We start from the raw sequence: 21,298 nt of genomic DNA on the forward strand, positions 1-21,298 counted from the left end.
GGTTTTGTAAACTATACTTTGGAAATCACTTCTTAGTTTTTCAATGTCTTTTTCTTTGGAGTTTGGGATTTCTTTGCTTCCATGCTTTTTGCATTCTGGAATATCAGAATGAGAGCAAGTACTGATGGTTACCTGGGTTCGTGTTGCTGAAGAAAAACAAAGTGGAGGCAACTGATAAGACACACACAAAAAAAAGAAAGCTTTCAAAATTAACTGTCGTCATAAATATAGAAACATAAAGGCAGTAAAAAGGTTTTCCTTCCCCTGTCAAATCTATGGGGAAAGGAGCAAGGGGTGGAAAGAACCTTCCCTCTTTGCACCTTTGCAAAGAGGCCGTGCACAAGGCAGCCCTGCAGTGCCAGCAGCGTGCAAGGGCAACAGCTGGGTCCTCTCAAGAGCAACAAGGTGAGACCTGCGCTGAGCAAAGCTGGGGCAGAGCTGCCCAGGGGGCAGTGCTGGCATCCTCCCAGCACAGTGCTCAGTGTCCCAGCTCTACTCGTGGACAGGAGGGTGCTTTCATCTTATGATATAATGCAATGCAAACATGTACATTAATGTTGAATTCAACTCTTAAGCATATCTTATTTCTTGAATGCTTCGAAAGCAGTCTAGCCTTGAAAATAAGATGGAAAAAACAGGAAGTAGGGGCCGAAGAGTCCTGGTTTTAAGTATTGTTACTTTGAAAATGATAGCAAAAAAAATTCTTGAACAATGATGATATCTGTGCTTTTTTCTTCTTTTGTGGTGTGTGTTTGTCTACATAGTCATCCCTTTCAAGCCCCGATTTCTTTGACTCACCAAGTCCTGAAGATGAGAAGGAGGAACATGTTTCCATTGCTCACAAAACCCTTGAAGTGTCAAGGAAGTCAAGAACTGTTACAATATCACAAGTAAGTTAATTGAAATGCCTCTGCTTCACCTCATCACATGCATCTTCATTTCTTAAAACAGTACTGAAATATTTAAAGTTTTATTCAGCAGTCACCTGGTAACTAGCCCCTTAAAGAAGCTTAAAATTATAAAGGTTACTAAAGATTGTTCTGTGCTTGAAATGCAAGTCTAAAGTGAATTGCATAGTTAAAATGTCTCCAATAACCATACTGTGGAAAAAAAATCCTTCTAGTGTAAATGCATTTCACAGAATCACAGAAGCTAGGGAAATGAATTTTAGAAACAAAGACCCTGTCTTTTTCAGCTGTAAATTGAGTTTACATTAGAAGAGTCTGTAAGCAGAGAAAATAGAACTCTTTGACCCACTCTAATAATGTGTGAATTTAAATTTGCAAGTATAATCACTTTTCATACTGGTATAATTGTATTCATCTTATAGGCTTGTGCCATTCTTACTGTATATTGGTAGAGTACTATAGCATAATTAAATATTGCAGGAGTGCGTAGATCACACCTTAGAGGTTGTAGCTGTTTTTAGTACATAAGGATACCTTTAATAATACAAATATTATATTATAATAGTATGACAAAAGAATTTGAAAGATGAAATCATGCAGTTCTGTGATCAAGTTCAAAGGATGATGTTTTGCTATGTAGCTCCCTCTTCTGGGAGCACTTGCATTAAGGAATACTCTTGGGCCAACATTTGTAAGTTATACAGCAAAGTTGTAGATGTTGTTCCTGTAAAATGAGATGACTGCTATCAGAAAGTAGCTGCTTGAGGATTTAATGCTGATATCCAGTTAAGCTCTGGAATAAGATGTTCAGATCAATGCCTCCAGTCATGCCTTGCTCGCCTGCTCCAGATTTGGACTCAGCCTGACGTCTCTCTTCAGTCCAAAGAAACTTGCACCTACTGATATATGGGGTTATTATCCCTGAGAGATCTGTTTATAGTACACATTACTCACAGCCTACTCTACTCTGGTGAAACCCCACCTGGAGATGCAGTCATCCAGCTTTGGGGTCCCCAGCACAGGAAGGATATTGACATCTTGGAGCGAGTCCAGAGGAGGCCACCAAGATGGTTAGAGGGATGCAGCACCTCTGCTGTGAGGAAAGGCTGAGAGAATTTGGGTTGTTTAGCCTGAAGAAGGGAAGGTTTATTGTGACCTTCCAGTACCTTAAGGGAGCCTACAAGAAAGATGAAGAGGGACTATTTACAAGGGCAGCTAGTGACAGGAGAGGATGTTGGAACAGTTTCAAACTGAAAGAGAGTAGGTTTAGATTAGATATTAAAAAATTCTTTACTGAGGATGACAGGCACTGGAACAGATGCCACAACAGAGAAATTGTGCCCCATTCCTGGAAGTGTTTAAGAGCAGGTTGGATGGAGTTCTGAGCAACCTGGTCTAGTGAAAGGTGTCCCTACCCATGGCAGGGGGATTGGAACTAGGTGATCTTTAAAGTTCCTTCCAACCCAGATAAATAAACTAAAACTAATCTATAAAATGTTAAAAGAGTATTATTAAGGTCATTAAGTCACTTTCAAGGCACTGGAGTAATTCAGCTTTCTTATGATTATAACACAGTTTTTATTTCTATGTTCAGACTTGTTTTTTCTGCAGCACACCTTTTGTGTTCAGTGCTTTCCCAGGGCAGGTTCTTTGCTCAGTCATGGTTGTAACAAAAAACAAGACTGTTTTTGTAGAACTCGGTGGATCCTGCTCTTCTCTCCCAATTCCACTTTCTTCTTATTTTCATCTGTCCATTACCTTTTCTCTCAGTTACTTTGGTCAGCTAATGCCACCCTGCCAGTCCCCAAGTCCTCACAGTCTCTCCTTCGGTTTCCATTTATTCTCAATATTTTACCCTATTTACCATTCAGCTTCAATATCCCTTTTCCAGAGATAGAGTTGGAGGGTTGCCTGATGCTTTTTCTTACTCTTGTCCAAATCAGATTTTCAGATATGCGTGGTAGCTGTCATATAATGCACACACTAGCATTGCCAGATAACAGTGTGATAAATAATTAAGACTCTCCTTACTTGCCATTGCGATAACTGTACTTGTACACTGTACTGTGTATTCACTAGTAGCTGATCATGTATGGCTGGTGGACTTCAGATTTTCTATAGCTTGTCTAATTGTAGAGCACTGGATTGCAGTTCAAGAAGCATGGGATCCTTTATAGCTTACCACATGGTACTAGGGTTACTACGTTAATGATGTGTTTTTCTATTAAGTGCCTGGAGAAATAAAAAGCTATTGGTGGTTATGGGGATTCATGGAAGCTTCAGTTAACAGAGGGTTACATTTATTTATTATTAATATATTGCCATTTTGAAGCCATGGAACTTTTTTTTCTGTATATATCATACCAACAAGCAAACTTAAAGGAATATTTTACTATTTTCATAATGCTAAGGAGAACATGTAATACATTTTTGAAAAAACATTGAAGATTCCTTCAGTGGTTAGTTGGCGATCATAAATTTAGTTTGCAAAAAAATACAGCTTGGATTCTTGGTCATGTAGTTTTGTGCTCTGTAGGAGATGTCCATGGATGTAGATATGTTCTCTCAAACTTCTGAGAGAAACACTGAGCATCTGTCCCTGGTTTATTTCACTGCTAGGTCTGAGATCTTGGAAATGCTGTTGCTGACTGGTTGTAGCAACCATGGAAAGTCTTACTGAAGCTGTCTGAACTTCTGCATCCCAACTAGATGCCCTCTGATGTACATGTACAAAGATAATGACTAATTGTTATATTTATCATGCTTTGGCCAGAACTGTCCATGTTTGTCTGTGAGACTTGTAGCATTACTGAAGAGCAGTTAAATACTTGGCATTGGTTAGAGGTTTGATTTTCATAAAGCTTTCTACAGACATTGAATATTACTCTTTTTGCTGCAGGTGTCTGATAACAAAACTTCCTTGCCTCCGAAACCAGGAGGTCTGGCTAGTGGCAGTAATGTACAACCATCACTATCCCCTTCACCATCACCTGGATTTCACTCAATTGCTATGGGAACAACAGGCCACAGGTCAAATTCCCCATCCCTGTTTGGTACTGAAGGAAAGCCAAAGACTGAGCACTTGAGCCAAGGTCAGACTGCCCTGGAAGAGCTGAGAACACAAGTTAGGGAGCTAAGAACCATCATTGAAACTATGAAAGACCAGCAAAAGTAAGTTCTGCAAATCACAGCGGTAGGTGGGATGTATCCATTTGTGCATAGTGGTGGCTTGCCTTGATGTGTGTTACTCTGCACAGTTTGTCTATGTGTTTGTGAGTGATTTTCATGTGACAGAACATATTCAGGGGTGAGAACCTCAGGAAAACAGGCCGGCACTATCCACCCATAAACCTTTTTTTTTCCCCTGAGTTATGACATAAGCAGATGTTTATGGGGTGTTAAAAAAGTTAAGTTACAAGCTGTAAACAGTGAATAAGGTTCTTATGTTGTTTTATTTGCAAGTAACTACTTGGGAACTCATGTGCATTGATCATAATAAAAGGGGTGCATTTGTTCTAATTGTAGTAGAAATTACTACAAGTTCCTAAAGTTATTAAATCAATTTGTTGTTTGACTGTCAGCACGTTTTCCCAGGAAGCTCATGTTACAAAAGTAGTAATTGAACCGTGATTAGGACCTTTGAAGACCTTTATGGTTATGGCCCCAAATCTTACTATTTTAGTTTTGGGCATCTTTATTTTCTTTAGGTTGCTCATTTCTTAGGAGCAACTGGGGCTGGCATGTAGCTTTTGCTGTTCCTGAGAATATTTAATGCTTTGGAAGCTAAACCTTCACTTACATTGTCAGTTGTGTGTAGCCCAGGCAGGAAAAAGAAAAGGGGAAGCAGCGTGCAGAGACTGTGGCGGATCAAAGGTGTGCGGAGAGTTTGGGAGAAGATGCGGGAGGGCATGGTTCAAGCTGGATGTAGCCAGCAAGCCCCACGGCTTCACCTCTTAGGCTGACCCCTGCTCCTCCAGTCTCCCCTTCTTGCAAGGGCAGCTTCCACCTACTGGTTTCTGTCGTAAGGTGAGATCACTCAGTGGGAACATGAGAACGTGTCTGCTCCTTATAGCTATGTTCCCCTTCCCAACAAAGAGGAATGACAGAAAATGTATATTTGGGATCATTCAGTCTTATAAATGAAGTTGAAGGTTACGTTGTATTGCTGGCATAAGCAGCTTTGAAGTGGCTTAAGTATGTGATAGGATGGGCAGGATTTGTGTTACCAGTTCCTATAACCCACAAACAGTTAATCCATCTACATTTTGTAGGGAAAAGAAAGGGTGCTGATACAGTGTTGATACAGCTAGTCCAGAGCAAAGCCTATGGATGCAGGTCTATTAGGTGGAAGTTTATTATTCATTAGCCCTGTGGGATGTGGGGGGTACTGTCTTACAGAGAGGCTCTGTAGTATAGCCTACAGTATACAAGAGTGTGATGACTTTAGTTAGTTGTTCAGAGGAAAAAAAATAACTAGTGAAGCAGGGAAAATACCTCTCCAAGAGATGAGTTTTTGTATTTTACTAGTTTAATAATTTTCATTCCAAGCTTCTTTTGCATTCTTGTAACAGAAAAGAGATTAAACAGTTGCTGTCTGAGTTGGATGAAGAAAAGAAGATCCGTCTACGATTGCAGGTACTTATTTATAATGTTAGAGATGTATTGGCAGGTTTGATTTAGCCTCACATATGGGAGAGAAAACTCTGCTATAAGATACTTAGATTTCCAGTGAATCAAAAACTACTAATGTTTCTGAAAGGGATATACCTGTTCCCTTCATATCATTGCCATATATATTGCAGTCTGAGTTTTTACTGAAAAGCCTGATAATCATCTAAAAATTTATCAGCACAAGTAAGCAAATTTAAAAAAAAATTAAACACAATACAGAATTCAAACTATTATATTTTTTAGTCTTGGTTTTAATTGTTTGATTTTGTCACAAATGAAATCATACCTTTTTACATTACTAACTTCCTGCCAAAGCTTTATATTTTGTAATAGGCTTGTCTTAGTGTTGATGTGCTTCAAATATGATTTCATATAGTGGGATTTTTATGTCTGCTTTAAAGGCTGTACTCAGGTTGTCTTTACTAAAGCATCCTTAACAATATAAAAGAAAGTGTTCTCATTAAGAGCCCAGTTACTGCTACCATACAGTAGCAGTACAGTACCTTAGTTCTAGATGTTATCATCCTGGCTAGTCATTTGCCAGGTAGCACACTGCCCTGCTTGTGGGAATTATGGAGCTTGGTCTTTGCTAGAATCATTAACTGTGCTGCTTCACTGTGGAGTGACCGTGAAACTGCTTTTTGGGGGTTTGTGGAATGATTTGGACAATGCCATTAACAACATGCTTTAACTTGGTCAGGCAGTCAGACTAAATGGTCATTGTCGGTTGCTTCCAAACAAAATTACTCTCTGCTACACTATGCTATATTATACTATTCTAGTCCATGTACTTGATAAGTGCGTTAGTATTGATTATATTTTATATTTTTATGTTATAGGTCAGCTGTGCTTTGTACTAGGGATAGAAAATCAAATTGTAGTTCCACTGGACTGTTCCCACTGTGAAGTGCTTGGGAACATTGGCAAAGGGTGGCAGAACTGCGGATCATCAATGTCTATGCTCCAGGGCTGCCTAAAGGACTTTATGTACCACATAGGAACATGTCTTCTAAGAAAACACAATTCATGTTCAGCTAAAACTGAAATTTATTCAGATAATCAAGGAATATTTTCAATAGCTGTTATTGATTTAGTCTAACAGGACAGACTATCCAGAGGTCTTGATTCTACCTCCAAGGATAACTTTACATCTTTATAGAGGCCTGCATTGATGGGTTTAAAATTATGATCTTATAGCTGAATGCTTTTACTCCAGTTCAAGTGTTGTCCATACTAGTAAATGTTCAGATGCTAGCCAAGATGGCATTATTAGCTTTACAAAAAGATAAGAGTTAATAAACAAAAATTGCATTAGTTTTAGAGCTCTGATCGTCAGAAAGTAGCACATGCATTAAAGAAGACTGCCTTGATGATCATGCAGTTTGAACATTGTGGGTGTGTCTGAATAAATCTAGTATACCCCTGCCTTAGGGTTTTCAGTGTCTGTCAGAGAGGCCAAGTGTGCAACTAGGGCTGATGATGGTTTCAGCCACATCCTTTTACCACATCTCTGTATATCCATCAGAGCACTTAAGGTGCTTGGGCATAGGCTTGATGGGTGTAGAAGGCAACCACCATCCCTACAGCAAGAACCATCCCTATAGGAGAGAGATGATCAGTTTTGTTCCTCAGCTACCAGTGCTCATTGCCAGCAGTGCAGTTTACTTGTGCCAGCTCTAAGTGCAGTGTGGACACAATGCTCATTCTGCAAGTAATTCTAGGCAGTGAGCTGAGTGGCTTGTAAAAGTTGTAATTTGAAGAGATTGAAAAGTCTTGCATTACATTCAATGACTATATTTGTCAGGCTCTGAGGGGAGGAAGCCATGAATGGTCATCTTATGCAGCTGAAAAGGACACCTCAATTTGTGAAATCTGTGGAAATAAGAGTAGTATAAAACCCGTACTTGACACCTGTGGACATGATGGAACATGTGCTTTTCAAGTGGCACCAACTGTGCCTCAGTTTGCTGAAGCATCTAATTTAATCACAAATACTTTTTTTCTGTTTGTTTTCAGATGGAAGTTAATGACATAAAGAAAGCTCTTCAATCAAAATGAATACTTGATAGGTGGAATGTTGCATTATTCTTCATGACTGAGACTCAAATTTATGCCCCAGCCAAAATAACTTTGTGCCAAATGATTTAAGAATTGCCTCAACATCCCTTTATTTGAAGGATTAGCACAACAGTTTTTGATAGCACAACAAAAATACCAATGAAGACAAAATTTCCACCCAAAGCTGTGCTGTGCAGCACTAGTTGTGACTGAAATTGATCTTCTTGTGCTAAAGGTTCTCTACTTCAAGATCCTAGGTGAAATGAAAACTCAGGCAGTTTAATCCATAGTGGTACTATTTTGATGATATTTTTCCATAAATAAAGTGTATCTCAGATTATCTGTTTACAAGCTTTATGATTTTGACTTTTGGTTTTTAATTGTCTTTTGTCACAGATTTTAAAATGTTTGTACTGCATATAGCCAGGAATGAATGTTAATGTTGGGGCTGGAGGGATTATTTTTGCTTCGAGATGGAACAGCCTACTTTTTGTTACGGTTTTAAGTTCTGTTAAATATGCAATTTTATGTCCCCAAATCCCCTTCAACTTAAACTCGCGTTGTGTACAGTAATGTATTTACAAGAAGGAAACAAACCAACAGAAGTCTGGTCTTTGCAATGATTTGTGCCTTTCTTTGCCACACACTGACTGGAGCCAGTTGAGGCCAGGTCTCCCTAATGTAGCTACCACGACGACTCCTGTCCCCGTTGTCCGGCGGAGGTCACTTCCCAGTGTACAGCTGCTCAGTCAGCAGGGCCGGGTTTGTGCGAGATGGCAGGACAAAAGGGCGCAGCTGAGAGCAGCTTTGTCTTGAGCAGCTGTGACTTTTTAGCTTTCCTGGTTTGGATAGGCCTCTCCCTCAACCTGAATGTTCATCTCTGCTTGATTTTCATTAGATGATTTAAACACCCGCCTCTGTCCCCAGTTTTGCACAGAGTGAACAGAATATGCATTATTAAAGCAAAAATAAATAAAAGTAATCTATAAAACATGAATAAAAACTTGTATTATTTCATGCACAAGGTTCTCTGTCGTGTGGCGCTGTTTCATTTGCTGTTTATGTGGTATTGTTTGCTCCATTATATTGTACACTTATAAGCTGATACAGCTCATAGTCCTGTTTTTTGCAGCAGGACTTTCTTCTCAATATTTTGTTCTACCTGATGATTACTTCATTTCTTCCAGTTTCTGTGTTTACTTTCATCCTTTCACAATAAGGTCTCCCAGTTTTCTGGTTGCGGTTTCATGTGTGCTTAACTAGCCACGGAGTATCTCATACCTTGTCAGCAATCTCTGTTGAGTTTATACACAGTGTTTAAATAATGGATATTTTTGCATAGCATGAAGTTGAGTGGGCGAGTGATGTAGGTGATGCTTTCAGCGTGACAAAAAAAAAAAAAAAAAAAAAATTATCTATTTGTCATCTCACCAAATGCTAGAGCTGGCTCCAGCAGCACATCCTATATCAACACTAACCTCCCTGCTTGCCAGGAGCTGGGTGAGGCATAGTATGCAGTTGGCTGTTCACATTCACATATGGTTGGCAGAGTTCCCATAATCCTTTTTATATGCATAGATATATAAAATACACACTCCACCATACTCGAATCTTGCTTTATGGCTCTCAACTGGCAATACAGAACCTCACTGCTGGGATGATTTTCTCTTCCAGAGCATCTGCTTCTATTGTCACAGTGGTGTCTGAAACTAAAAGACCAGATAGTGAACCTTGGGAATATTTTTTAAAGTCACAATACTTTGCTCAATGTACTCAAACAGAAGCACTAATAAAATATTTTATCACTGAAATGCTCTTATGTAACATTTCTAAATACATTAAAATATTTTTGTACAAAGAATGAGAGTCCCACCATAGCTTTCTAGCAATAAAGATTTCTACATTACTTTCATGGTTTTTGTGAAGTTAGTAGCAGAGTTAGGAGAACAGGAGGAAATGAGGGGATAAGGAATAAGAATTCTGTTTGGGTTTGTAGTCATACTTTTGCGACATTTATCCAGACATTAACAGCTCTGGATTCCTAATTGCATCCCTGAAAAGAGATAAACTATTGTATCTGTGGTAAATAAAGTATTGATTCCTGAGCTGTACCTCAGAAATACGAGACATCTCAGAAATGTTCCGTTTTTTGCAAGTGAAAGTCTGAATTTGGAACTGAGTTTCTGTATATCAGATTATAATTTTTTTTTCTCCTGTTGAGATGATAACTTATCATTTTATAAATCCAAGTTAGGAGTCCAACATACCTGGTTTGTAAAAGACAGTTAAATAAGTTTTTGTGAAAATGCTTGGATTTGCAAGTTGGTTATTCTAGGAGAGGAGAGTTTTCAGAAATACAAGCTCTTCTTTCTGCATTTCATTATAATACTAGAAAGTATTTCACATAACACACAGGTTTTCCCTTTTTAAAGAATGTCACATGCATTAAATGTGTGGATATGAACTGCTGCTTTTAAAAGTGTTTGGGTATATATTTAAAGAAAAACAAAACACTAGTGAGCTACAAGGTTGTGAAAATGATTAAATGTTGTTTGAGAGTTGTGTAAAATGACTTTTCATTAACATGCACACACCAGTCTTGTGGCAGACTTCTGTTCATTTGTAAAGTCGGGTGTGAAACATCAGGCTCATCTCTTTGGATGATAATACCCGTATTCTTGATTTGGAAAATTTTTAGGTTATTAAGAAAATGGTTTTGTGTTCTCTTTTTGTTGTTCTTTCAACTCTAAAAGGAGCAAGTATTTCTTAATGTGCGATCATAGCACTTAGCACTTCAAAAAAGTTCTACATGGAAACAAGATGGTAAATGTTCAAAGTGTTTTTTTAAGTTTGTTACTTAAATTTCGTCTTCTGTGGTTTTCTTATTAATTCCATTGTGAATGAGCAAAAGGTTCAGATGAATCTTTTGTTATGCTAACAGGTCAAAGGACTGAACACAACTATATGCCATAAATTTTGTGAGCTACTTTGTGTGTAAAATATCCAAAATATCCTCTGTGATAGCCAGGACTGAAAGTTGCACTTGTGAAGCAAGGTGAGAGAGTGACATAAAACACCCTCAGAAATTCATGCTCTGCTGAAGTTACAGCATTGTTTCACTCACATGTGAGCAGGCCCTGCTCTGCCCCTCTGCCCAGGCTGTCCTGCTGCACGGGCAGCCACCGGGGGCTGTGGGGTCACCACCTTCCCTGTCAGCAGTCTCTGCAGTGCCAGGAAGAGGTGTGAGGTCTCCAGTGTCTGCTTCTTCCCCGAATAAGGACCCTGGAGCTGGAGACAAGACAGAGGTGCACTGATGAGGAAAGTTCTCTCTCTGCTGGTGAGAGAGAAGATACCTTTCATACAGGAGGGCTGTCGTTTGAAAAGCAGGCAGGAATTTGCTTAAAAGTAGAAACAAGCAACCACTTTACAAGGTCTTCATTGAGGAGGCTTTTCAGCCGTGTGGGGGTGGTAGTGCTGCTGGGAAACTGCAATTCCCATAGGCTTTGGCACGGAGAGCACTGACTTTGGTTCCTGGCAATTCTGAGGTTAAAAAGAGCCAGAAGAGGTGGAGCTGAACTCTTCCCACTAAACATCGGGTACTTGTATCCATGGTTATTAATACCCTTCAGCCAGAAATTAGATTTTGCTTGGCACCTTTGGCCTCAGCTGACCTCTTGAGCTGGCCTGGGAATTAGCAGCTGGTTGTGCGTGACCTGGCCCATTCACTCGCAGCTTCCTGCAGCTGCTTCCCTCCTCCTGCAGTGGCCCCTCCACTTCAGTCATTCCCTGCCTTTGGAAAATAACCAACTTCTTTAGGTCCTCAGTCATGCAGGTTAGGGGGTGCCAGCACTTGCCAGCCTGGAAAGAGCAACTGAGAAAGCAAAAAACACTATTTAAATGTCATCAGGAAGCTGCAGTGTGCTGCCAGGGGATAAGCAGCCTTGGTGCCCACTAGCCTGGTGCCAGCCAGGCCATGGCCTGGGCCATCCTCCCCTCTGCTTCCAACTCAGGTAAGGAAGGTTATTGGACCCACTCAACACATTCTTGTTTGGTGTTATCTTGTTTAAATTGAAAGACAATTTCCTAATCCCAAGCAGACACAAACGTTTGCAGGTAGTGAGTGTAAAGCAGTGGCAGTCTCAGGAACAGAAGCTTTGTTTGTGCTGCCACAGACAGGCTTCTCTTGAACCAGCAAGACAGCTGAGTTGCCCCTTGCAGTGCTCACAGTTCCACTACTGGACAGTGTGGGGGTCTGGAGTGCAAACAGCTGAACTGACAAAATGGCTTAATGCTCCTGAGAATTTTTATTTAAAGTATTAGAAATTCAATCATATTTTTAAACGTTAGCACTGTAGGATGAAAAATTTAAGACGCAAATTAATTTTGTTGAATTGCTACCCTACAAACTGGAGTGATTAGTGTATTTTAGCAAGAAAATTAACTATAATCTCCATGAAAATAATTGTCCTGACACATTGTAAAGGTTACAATCTCAGATAATAAGGTTTCAAACTCCTTATCTTCCTTTTTTTTCAGGTAGGAAAAGCAACTGGAGAATGTAGATGATTATAGTCACAGGAAAACAAAATTGTCATTTATCAGTATGATCTTAAAACTTGTAATAGGCTGTTTCTCCTGGAGGAGAAAAAAACTTGAAAATTAGAATGCCAAAGCAAATTAGATAAGAATTCAAAAGCAATTTAGAATATCAGAGCATTAAAGAAGTATCTGTTCTCAAAAATATCTCTAATAAAACCTGTTCACTTCACTGAGTCCAGACCCAGCATTTTCACTTGCTGTGGGAGATCCTTTTCTTCAGTACAACAAGCTCTGCCCAGTGTGCTTCATCCCAGCCAGTGAACAGCAAACATCCTTCTGCAAAGGGGCCCATCAGGCTGCTCTTCACCTCCTCAGATAACAGCAATGAAGAGTTTGGGATTTTTTGAAATCAGTTCTTAGAGCTGGTGAAAATTAAGCTGGGCAGCTGTCCCTGCTACAGAATGACCCATTACCTTGGTTTACCCCCTTCTGGTTTTCATTGCGAAGGACACAACAAGTAGAGGAGAAAGCAGAGTCACACAATCTGTGCACTGTCCTCTTTCTCCTAGCACAAAGCACCAAAAAGAGAACAACAGCTAAGATAGGATAGGTAGAAAAGTAGGTGCACCTGCATGGAAATCGCTGCTGCTGCTGGATAATTTGGCTACTCTGGATTCAAAGAGCCAAATTTACTGAGCTCAACTGGAAGCACAGATGCAGCTATTTGGGAAATAAAAGCACAAAGCAGGGGGAAATACGATGTAAATTTTGAGAACCCAGCAAAAGCAGTGCTGGCTGGAGAAAGCTACCTCATTAATGGATGGCATGTCTCTCATGGGAGGTTCAGGATGTTTGTGCTGTGATTACACAGTTGTTCCTGGCATGTGTCACTGATCTCAGAGGAACACAAAACCTCTGATGCTCTAACTGAAGAACCCGCTTACCTCAGAAATACAAGTGTGTAACCTGTGCTTGGGACGCTCTTAACACAAGAAGGGTCTCACATTACTGTAACAACTACAAGCTTCAATAATGGACTTGGACTAATTGAGATATATTACAGTTAACAAGGCTGATTCAGTTAAAGTGCTGATTCAGAGCTCCTAAATGTCTCCAGCTGGGTGCAAGTCTGGGGTAAGCCTGAGTTCTCCCACTCCTATTTTCACTCACCTTACTGGTCCCCCTGACTCAAACCTCATACTTCCTCAGCCTTTTCCTGCTTAAGTATAAAAGGCAGCAATCTCAGGCCCTAAACTTTCTCTTGTCCTGAATCTGACACCTTCCTGCTCTAGAAATGTATGTCCTAGTACCCCTGTGACACAGAGGAGGGGGCTGCCCAACTAAGGGTGCAGCCCACCACCTCAGCCCATGTGCAGGTGCTGATGCTGCTCAGGTAAGCTAGTTGCCTGCTGCAGGCTCTGGTTGATGTCACTTTGTAGGCTGGACTGAGATGTTGCTGTGCCTCTCTAAAGTAGAAAGCAAATGGGATGCTTCTCAAGTTGGCTTCATGCTGCAGCAGTGCGTGTGTGCCATACAGAAACCTGCAGCTTGTTGGTCTTTTCATTTGGGATGTAAGAAAGAGTACCTGATGTTTGTCCTACACACGTGTGTGTGACAAAGTACTAACCTTATATTCTACTTTTTGTTGCTGTGTGAATAGCTGAGAACACTCCAGAGCAATACTGAAATAATTCATGGTTTTGCAACTGGATTTAAACTTCTAGAGAAAACAAGGCTGTCAGGTAACAAAAAGGATTACCTTTTACTACTGCTTCTGGAAATCTTACTGCTATCATCAGCTCATCTCTTTTCTTCAAATAGCTATCATTTGGAATTTCCCAAATCAAAAGAAGAGGTAGATGTCTCTATTATAAGGCCATTAGCAAAGCATGTATTGGTTCCTATGAAAAGGTCAGGAATGCTTGGTGCTTTCTAGGTGTTTAGGAATAGAACAGGAAGTGGGTTATTATTTAACTTGCTTTTCACTGTTATGTGCAGGAAGAAACTTCACAACTTTAACAGAAATGTGATTTGACACAATGATGGGCTGAAGGTCTTGCTTACGGCTTTGTAAAACCCTTCTGGAATGATTCCTATCATACTGGCAGATAGATGTCTGAAAAGGGACTGCATTTGAGTGACAATGTATCTGCCCATAACATTTTCTAACTACAGGAGTGGTGTGTTATTTGGCAGCAGCTTTAGTAGCCTCGAGCATGTGACACTCCTCTAGCTAAGAATAAATAAGTTGACAAAGCAGAGAAGACAAAGTGTCTGGCTCACACCTAGGTCTCACTGTGTAACCAGAAGACCTTCAGGACCAGCTGTAGGTTGGTGCACGGTATTATGTACATTCAGGTACCATCATTAAAAGTATTGAGAACTTCACCTAGGCAAACTCACATATTAAAGTCAGACCCAGTGCTAATAACCTCACACTTACAAAGCATGGGCATCATGCAAGCAGAGAAAATAGCTGCCAGAGGTTTTGAAAAAGGCTGATGTTGCTCTCTGTCTCACAAGGTGCCTTAATGGTGCTCCTACCAATTACTGCCTGCTTCTCCCATGACTCCTCACACTGCTAGTTTATGAATGTGAATTACCTATTGATTTCCTTTTTAAACAAGAAGCCTCTATTTTCAACACTGGTAGACTTCCTTTGCATATCCAGCCCATATTTAATAATGCCACAATTTCTTGACTGCCTCAACAAGAAGAAATGTAGATGCAACTGAAAAATTCTTATTGAAGTTGCACTGAATTGCCATATTTGCTTAAATATAGGAAGCTTTCATCAGTACCTATAACAAAAGTGAGCATCGATTTAACAGATGAAGGTTTCTTTTATTTGTCACTTCAAAGCAATTCTTGCCTCTTCGGGATTCCTTTGCTCGCAGTCCCAAGTGGTAATAGCAAAACCATTGTGATCACAGATATTTAAAATGCTTTCAAGCAGCACTGACAGATTTGCTTTTGCCAAGCTTCTAAGCCCCATGTACCCTCATGTATCTGCATCTACAGCAATATGAAATTCACCTAAATGTGAATAAAAATGAACCACATATTCTAGTCCTCTCCATTGTTTGTACAATATGCATGTATAACTATATTGTCGCAATTTTGCTGGGCTTTCATTAATCAGTAGACAGAAAAGGCCTCCTTAACTGGAGTAAAAGTGAAAATTCAGGTGGCTCTTATCATGAATATTTCTTCAGAGAGAAACAACTTGAGAAAGGCTAAAAGTGACAATCTCGTCTTAAAACAGCAATAAAAATTGCAATGAAAACACTGAGCCATGACACATAAAGAAGTCGAAGATACTTTCATCAAGCAGAAAACAGGAAAATTAATCAGGCCCAGGAAGAATATTTAATCTTCTGCCCATGCAAACATTTTAAACTGTATCTCTTGAAGCTGCTTCTCATTCCCCAAGGAAGTGTTCATTTTTCACCCTAGGACCTGCTAAATTGGAGAGAGATGTAACCCAAGCAACCTGTTAGGTTTAGGACAGCAAAAGAGAAAAAATTCATCATGTCAAGATGCTGTATGAGTGAAGAAATCTAGGGCTAATATTGTTAAGTATTAAAATATAGTATTGAATATAAAGTTCAGAATTATATAGACAGTTGGATAAGGACTCCATCCTCCTAAGTTGAAAGTTTTCTATTTTTCTGGGTTTTCTTGAGGTTTTGTCTAAAATTAGTCATCTTAGTCGGCATTCAGAATTTTCAGGGTCTAGGGGAGGTCTTTCTGGATGGTGGTCTGGCTTGGTCTTCTCAAACCTGAAATATAAACTGTAAGTTATTATAAACGTGTTGAAAACTGGAAATAAGTAATTTTCTGTTTGACTAATTGATTAAAGACTGTATTTTGCAGAACTTGAGTTATATTGAAAGCATGAGCTCTTTGCATTGATACAGACTCAAGAAAGTTTGGGAGTTTTTTTAATCCTCTTTGCTGTGATATTTACTGGTGGTTTGTTGGTTTAGTTTCCTTCATTATTTGAAATGCATGCACTCATCAGTAAGTGAAATTCTGGTTTTTTGGAATTTATTGAGAAGACCTGCTGTATTTTTCCACCGCTAGCTTGCACTCCTTAATCATCCATGCTCCCAAAAACTTGCCATATAACTACTCAAAATCCAAAGGCAAGGACTTTTGATTAGAGTGCTGGATGTGCTGAAAACTAAAGAGATTAGGAATCTGGAGTTAAAGCCAATTTTGAAGTTGATTACATTTTGCTCTGTGTACTTGTGAGCACACAGAGCGTATTTATAAAATTATCATTCTCCAAGGCAGGCGGAAAACAAAGGAAGAGAACGATCCCCCTTTGACTAACCTTGTACATCATACAAGATGTCACTGTGTCCTTCATTTGCACGGGGTAGTGACGAGCAGATGCTGTGTGCAGTGGGCTTCCCTGTGCAAAACAGTGGGTCTGAACAGAAACTGTGCTAGGGATCATATTGTTTGATCCAGCAGTCGCTTTCTTTGCCTTCATTGTCAGGCCAAATGAGCTTGTGAGGTCTCATACTGTCCACTGAAAGACAAACAAGAGGAATCCCTGAGATCTCTAAACCCAGTTTCATCAATGGTCTGGTGGCCAAGGTATTTTGATATCCTGTGACTCTGAGGCGCCCAAGTTTCCCCCTTGCCAAAGAGGTTTGCTTTGCTGCAAGTCAACTTTTAAAGCATTTAAAAGCATTTTTAAATCATCTTCATGAAGTTTTTCTTCAAGAATTACCCATGTTGCTTAGATTCCGTTGTACAGAGTTAATATTTTTAATCTGACTTTTGAACAAAACCAAGCAGTTTATAAAGGAGAATTATTCTTAGTGAGAATTCACAGCATTTTATTTAAATTCTAGTAAAGTTTTACATAATGACCTTGAAAATGAAAATGTATTTTGTCTGGATCCATAGTTTAAAAAAAAAATTATCTTTTCGTTCAGTAAAGAAATTAACTATTTTCCTCCTCATCACGACAGCAGTATCTGTATGGTTACCTGGAGACTTGCTCACTGTGAATGAAAATAAATGGGGTAGCCCACTAGCAGCAGTAATACCAAGAAGTCCATTAACAAAATGTTTGCTTGGAATAGTTTAAACACTAACACTACAAATTGCACTACCTCGTGGAAGGTTGGTACAGTGGCTTGCCAGAAAAGAATTTGAACATCAAAATATTCTCCCTCATACCTGATATTCACAATACAGAAAAAAAATCTCACATCTAGGATACAGAATTCAGGGTTTTTGGATGCATGATAATGCAAGGCAGCTGTTGCCCTGATGGTTCTCCTTGGGGAAGTCTGTACAGGATGCTGCTGCCTCGCCCCAGCTCTGGGCTCTCTGCTGGGACACAAGGGTGGGGGAGAAGTGGCCGTGGCTCAGGATGTGTCTGAGGCTGGTCAGTGCCAAGTGCCCAGGGACAGACTCCTGGCCACCTCTGCACCAGGTGCAATGGATGCCCAGGACACTGTGCTGGTTGTGAGCCTTCAGGAAATACTGACAGGGCATGGGGAGGTGGATTTGCACTTCGGAAGAACAGCTCAAATCTGCAAGTTCCCCATGGACCTGGGTGTCTTCTGGTTTACTTGGTACTTAACTGAACCAAGAGACCTTAGCTTTCCCTGACACTGCATAAAATAGGAGGAGCCTCTTTAGAGCTGAAAATGTTAGAGAGCAATGAAATTGCAGCCTGACGTTTATGACACTAGTCCTAGTCTGTGTTTTCTTTTAAAAAAGGGAAGCTGAGGTATGCTGTAGCTATCTATATATGCACCCGGGGAAAAGATGGCATATCTGTCAATGGAGTCAAACTTTATATAAATGTACAGTTTGAACCAAAATTTCGTAGCCCTGGGAAAAAAAGGATGGCTTCACTTCTCATTAGCCCAGTTATGTCTAGAGAAACAGCTGCTGCTGCCCAGGGATTTGCAAAATGAAAAAAAAAAAAAAGGTGGTTTCAAGGACATCTATTATTTTTGGAGAAGTGGTAATTAATATTCTGCACTAAGTGGATTTGACAGGTGCAAAGTGCTGATTGAGAAAATTGTGGCATCATCTTTATATTACTATATAAGAGCAAATGTTGACTTCTTGGATTGTGCTCGGTTTTTTTAGGCTGGGTTCCGTGCAAAAGCAGAAGGTCATGGAAAGGTGTATGAAAGCTCAATATTCACTTGTGGCCTGGACTTTTGGATGGGCAACTCCAGGGGCAGAGTGGCTCTTCTTATCACCTGGACCTTATCCAAAAGGAAAGTGTGTTTCATTTTTTTTTTTCTTCTACATTTAACATTTTTTGGGTTGCAGTGAAAACAGTTCAAATATCCCAAAGCATGAATCTCCCATTTATTTTCACTCAGGTGACTTGCAAGACCTGAAGATACTGCTGCTCAGTGGAAATGTCAGGCATACCAGCACTGAACCACAGTTTCTGAAGACACAGTCACAGCCTATAAAATGAAGCTTTTTCATTTAAAAGTGCTCCTTGTTTCTAGCTTCAAAGAAAGCATACAAACTTTGAACAAGCTGCACCAGGTTAAGCCACTGAAAATCAGTGATAACTTGTTAGGAGAAATGCCCAAGGAATAGTGAGAATACTGTTTGGAAGATGAGTGAATAGAATTAAGAAAAGGGGATAATATCATTTTCTTAATTATAATCACGTAAAGTATCTACTAAGAGACTATCACTTTCAAGACCAAGAGAGAAACCTTTCAGCAAGCAATTTAGAATGTACCAAGTGATAAAAACTGCAAAATGAAACCTGAAGACATGTCTTAGATATACAACAAACTAAATTTTTATAATCTCTAGAAGGCACAAAAGGTTTATTATGTCTCAGTGGTATTCCGCTAAGCAATTCCAGCCTACATTTTTGTTCCACTTAAACAATTTTCACAATTACAGAAAGCACCACACCATACATCTATTATTCTGAATACATTACATTGCAATTTGGTTTTTTACATGTTTGTTGCTAAAAGCCTAAGAATGTTCCTGAGTAAGATAAACACTTTCCTGTGCAAATAACCCCTTACCTTCACCAGCACTGTACTTTTCATTTCAGTCTTTAATACCAGCTGTCCAACCAAACTTTCTTATAATTCAAAAAATACAAAGTAGAATTTGTACTGGGGAGGATTATAAACTAATGTGCCAGTGCTTTTTGTTGGTCAGAGGCTCAATGTGCACACTGGGTACCTTCTAAATGCAGATTTCGATTTTTCTGCTGTTACATCAGCTAATTGGTGCATTACTGGATCAGGGCCAATAGAGTTAGGGTTGTCATATAAAAAGGCTTTCTTTGCCTAAAGAGGAAATTTGCCAGGAACAAGGAGGATCTCTGGTGGCCATATCATTCCTCCAATGCCTCATGTACTGGTGCTTTTGTCAAAAAAGCACACACGCACACCTGCAACCTGTGGACCAAATCCAAAGGTTTATTTGCCCCAAACTCTCCAAAATGAGAAACACGTTTGCCTGTTAAATTATTTATCTACATTGTCTCTAAAATCCTTAAGAGCCACTAAGCAAACATGAACACTGCACAGCGCTCTGCTATCCTCACATTGGAGTGTTTCTCAGGAAGACTGGCTACTACAATTCTTATTACGGTTACCAAACCCCAGTGTTCAGACCCTGGGTTCTGAGACAGTCAGGTTATTACAGGTGGGTGCCTCCAGAAAGGGACTCTGAACAAAGAATTCCCTGGGCCACTGTACTCCCCCAGTCTGTGCACAAGATCTTCACGTGCCCTGGGGGTGCCTCTTGGTCCAATGGAGATTTATGGTCTGGGATCTTCCAACACCTCATTGGGTTCTTTCTCCATGTCCCTGTGGGCAGCCCGTTAACTGCTCTTATCTCCCAGATTGGGGCAGCCTTGGGGCCCTCCAGGGTCTCAGCCCTTATCTGAAGCTATCCAGTGTGTTTGTGTTTGCTCCCCTGCTGAGCCAGCTCATTTAAAATTCACCTATGCTGTTTTGTGCAGGGCCTATTCGTACTAAGTTGTAAGTAAATTACAATTAAACTGAAGCCCTCACAATTAATTTCTCATATTCTATTAGTAAATGTATTTTAGTCCCAAACAGCCACATACCTAGAGAGGAAAATAGTGTGCTGTAAGCCTTTGGTTGTTGCTTCTATTGTATTACTTCACTGAGAGAATGGCCAGGCATTAGAATAGGCTGCCCAGGATAACGGTTGAGTCACCTTCCCTGGAGGTGTTCAGGTGTGGATGTGGCACTTGGGGATATGGTTTAGTGGTGAACACGGCAGTCCTGGGTTAACAGTTGTACTCGATGATCTTAGAGGTCTTTTCCAACCTTAAAAATTCTATGTTTCTATGATTACAGCATGTGGTAAAATTATCTCAGATAGCCACAGGGAGACACACTACAGCAGAAGGAGAAGATGCTGTTAGTTTAAAACCTGTTCTGTCATTGTGAGTGAAAAACGAAATGAAAAAGCTTTCCAGACATGTTTACTGCTTCAAATACAAACTTGGTGGAGTACTGCACTTTTCCACTGTTCCTTTGATCACCACTAGGCCGTGGTCTCCATAGGGTGTATCTGTGTCCTTTTGACAGCTGGGGTACAAGGCCGAGATGGGAAGTTATCCAGGCGCAGCCAGCCCTTCACTTTCTCCTGCCACACACATCAGTGCCTGGCCCAGCAGCAGTGCCAAACCCCAGGGTGCCATCATCAGTGCAGCTAATAAGAAAAATGTGTTAGGAAATTAAAATTAATTTTGTCCTTGTGAATAACCCAGGAGTTTCCACAGAGTTACTAAGAGCCGATTTTGTCATGATCGGGGGAGATAATAAAAGAAAAAGAGAAGGATTTTAAGGATGAACTATTACCCAAACTTCTGACACAGTCTGCCTGTGGTCAAACTCGTGTAAACAACAGGGAAGGGAGAGTCAGCTAAAAAAAAAAAATAAATCTGCGATGGAACAAGTTGAGGGAATAAAGACAGACGTGCAGCAGTTGCCTTTGCTCCTGAGGCAGCGGAGCCGCGGGCGGTGCGCGGAGGCGCTGCCCGGAGAGGGGCGGGGAAGGGAAGTAATAAAGGAGTCGCGATCGCCCCGACGGCGGTGCCTCCTTTTCAGTGCCGC

The 21,298-nt window shown here is 40.3% G+C and overlaps 1 protein-coding gene across 5 annotated transcripts in view; it reads left to right on the top strand.

Moving 5' to 3' along the window:
- SH3KBP1 (SH3 domain containing kinase binding protein 1) overlaps positions 1-8,658 on the top strand; it is a 214,933-nt gene extending 206,275 nt beyond the window's left edge. For all 5 annotated transcript variants that reach the window (XM_027738275.2, XM_027738277.2, XM_027738279.2 and 2 more), the window contains 4 exons: positions 765-890; positions 3,808-4,079; positions 5,480-5,543; positions 7,596-8,658. In XM_027738275.2, coding sequence (XP_027594076.1) covers positions 765-890; positions 3,808-4,079; positions 5,480-5,543; positions 7,596-7,637 — 504 coding nt within the window. In that variant the 3' untranslated portion in view covers positions 7,638-8,658. The remainder of the gene's footprint in view (positions 1-764; positions 891-3,807; positions 4,080-5,479; positions 5,544-7,595) is intronic.
- The last annotated feature ends 12,640 nt before the right edge of the window (positions 8,659-21,298 follow it).

Source organism: Pipra filicauda, unplaced genomic scaffold, assembly GCF_003945595.2.
Source record: "Pipra filicauda isolate LSUMZ 115617 unplaced genomic scaffold, ASM394559v2 scaffold12_size5214236_pilon, whole genome shotgun sequence".
NCBI lineage: Eukaryota > Metazoa > Chordata > Aves > Passeriformes > Pipridae > Pipra > Pipra filicauda.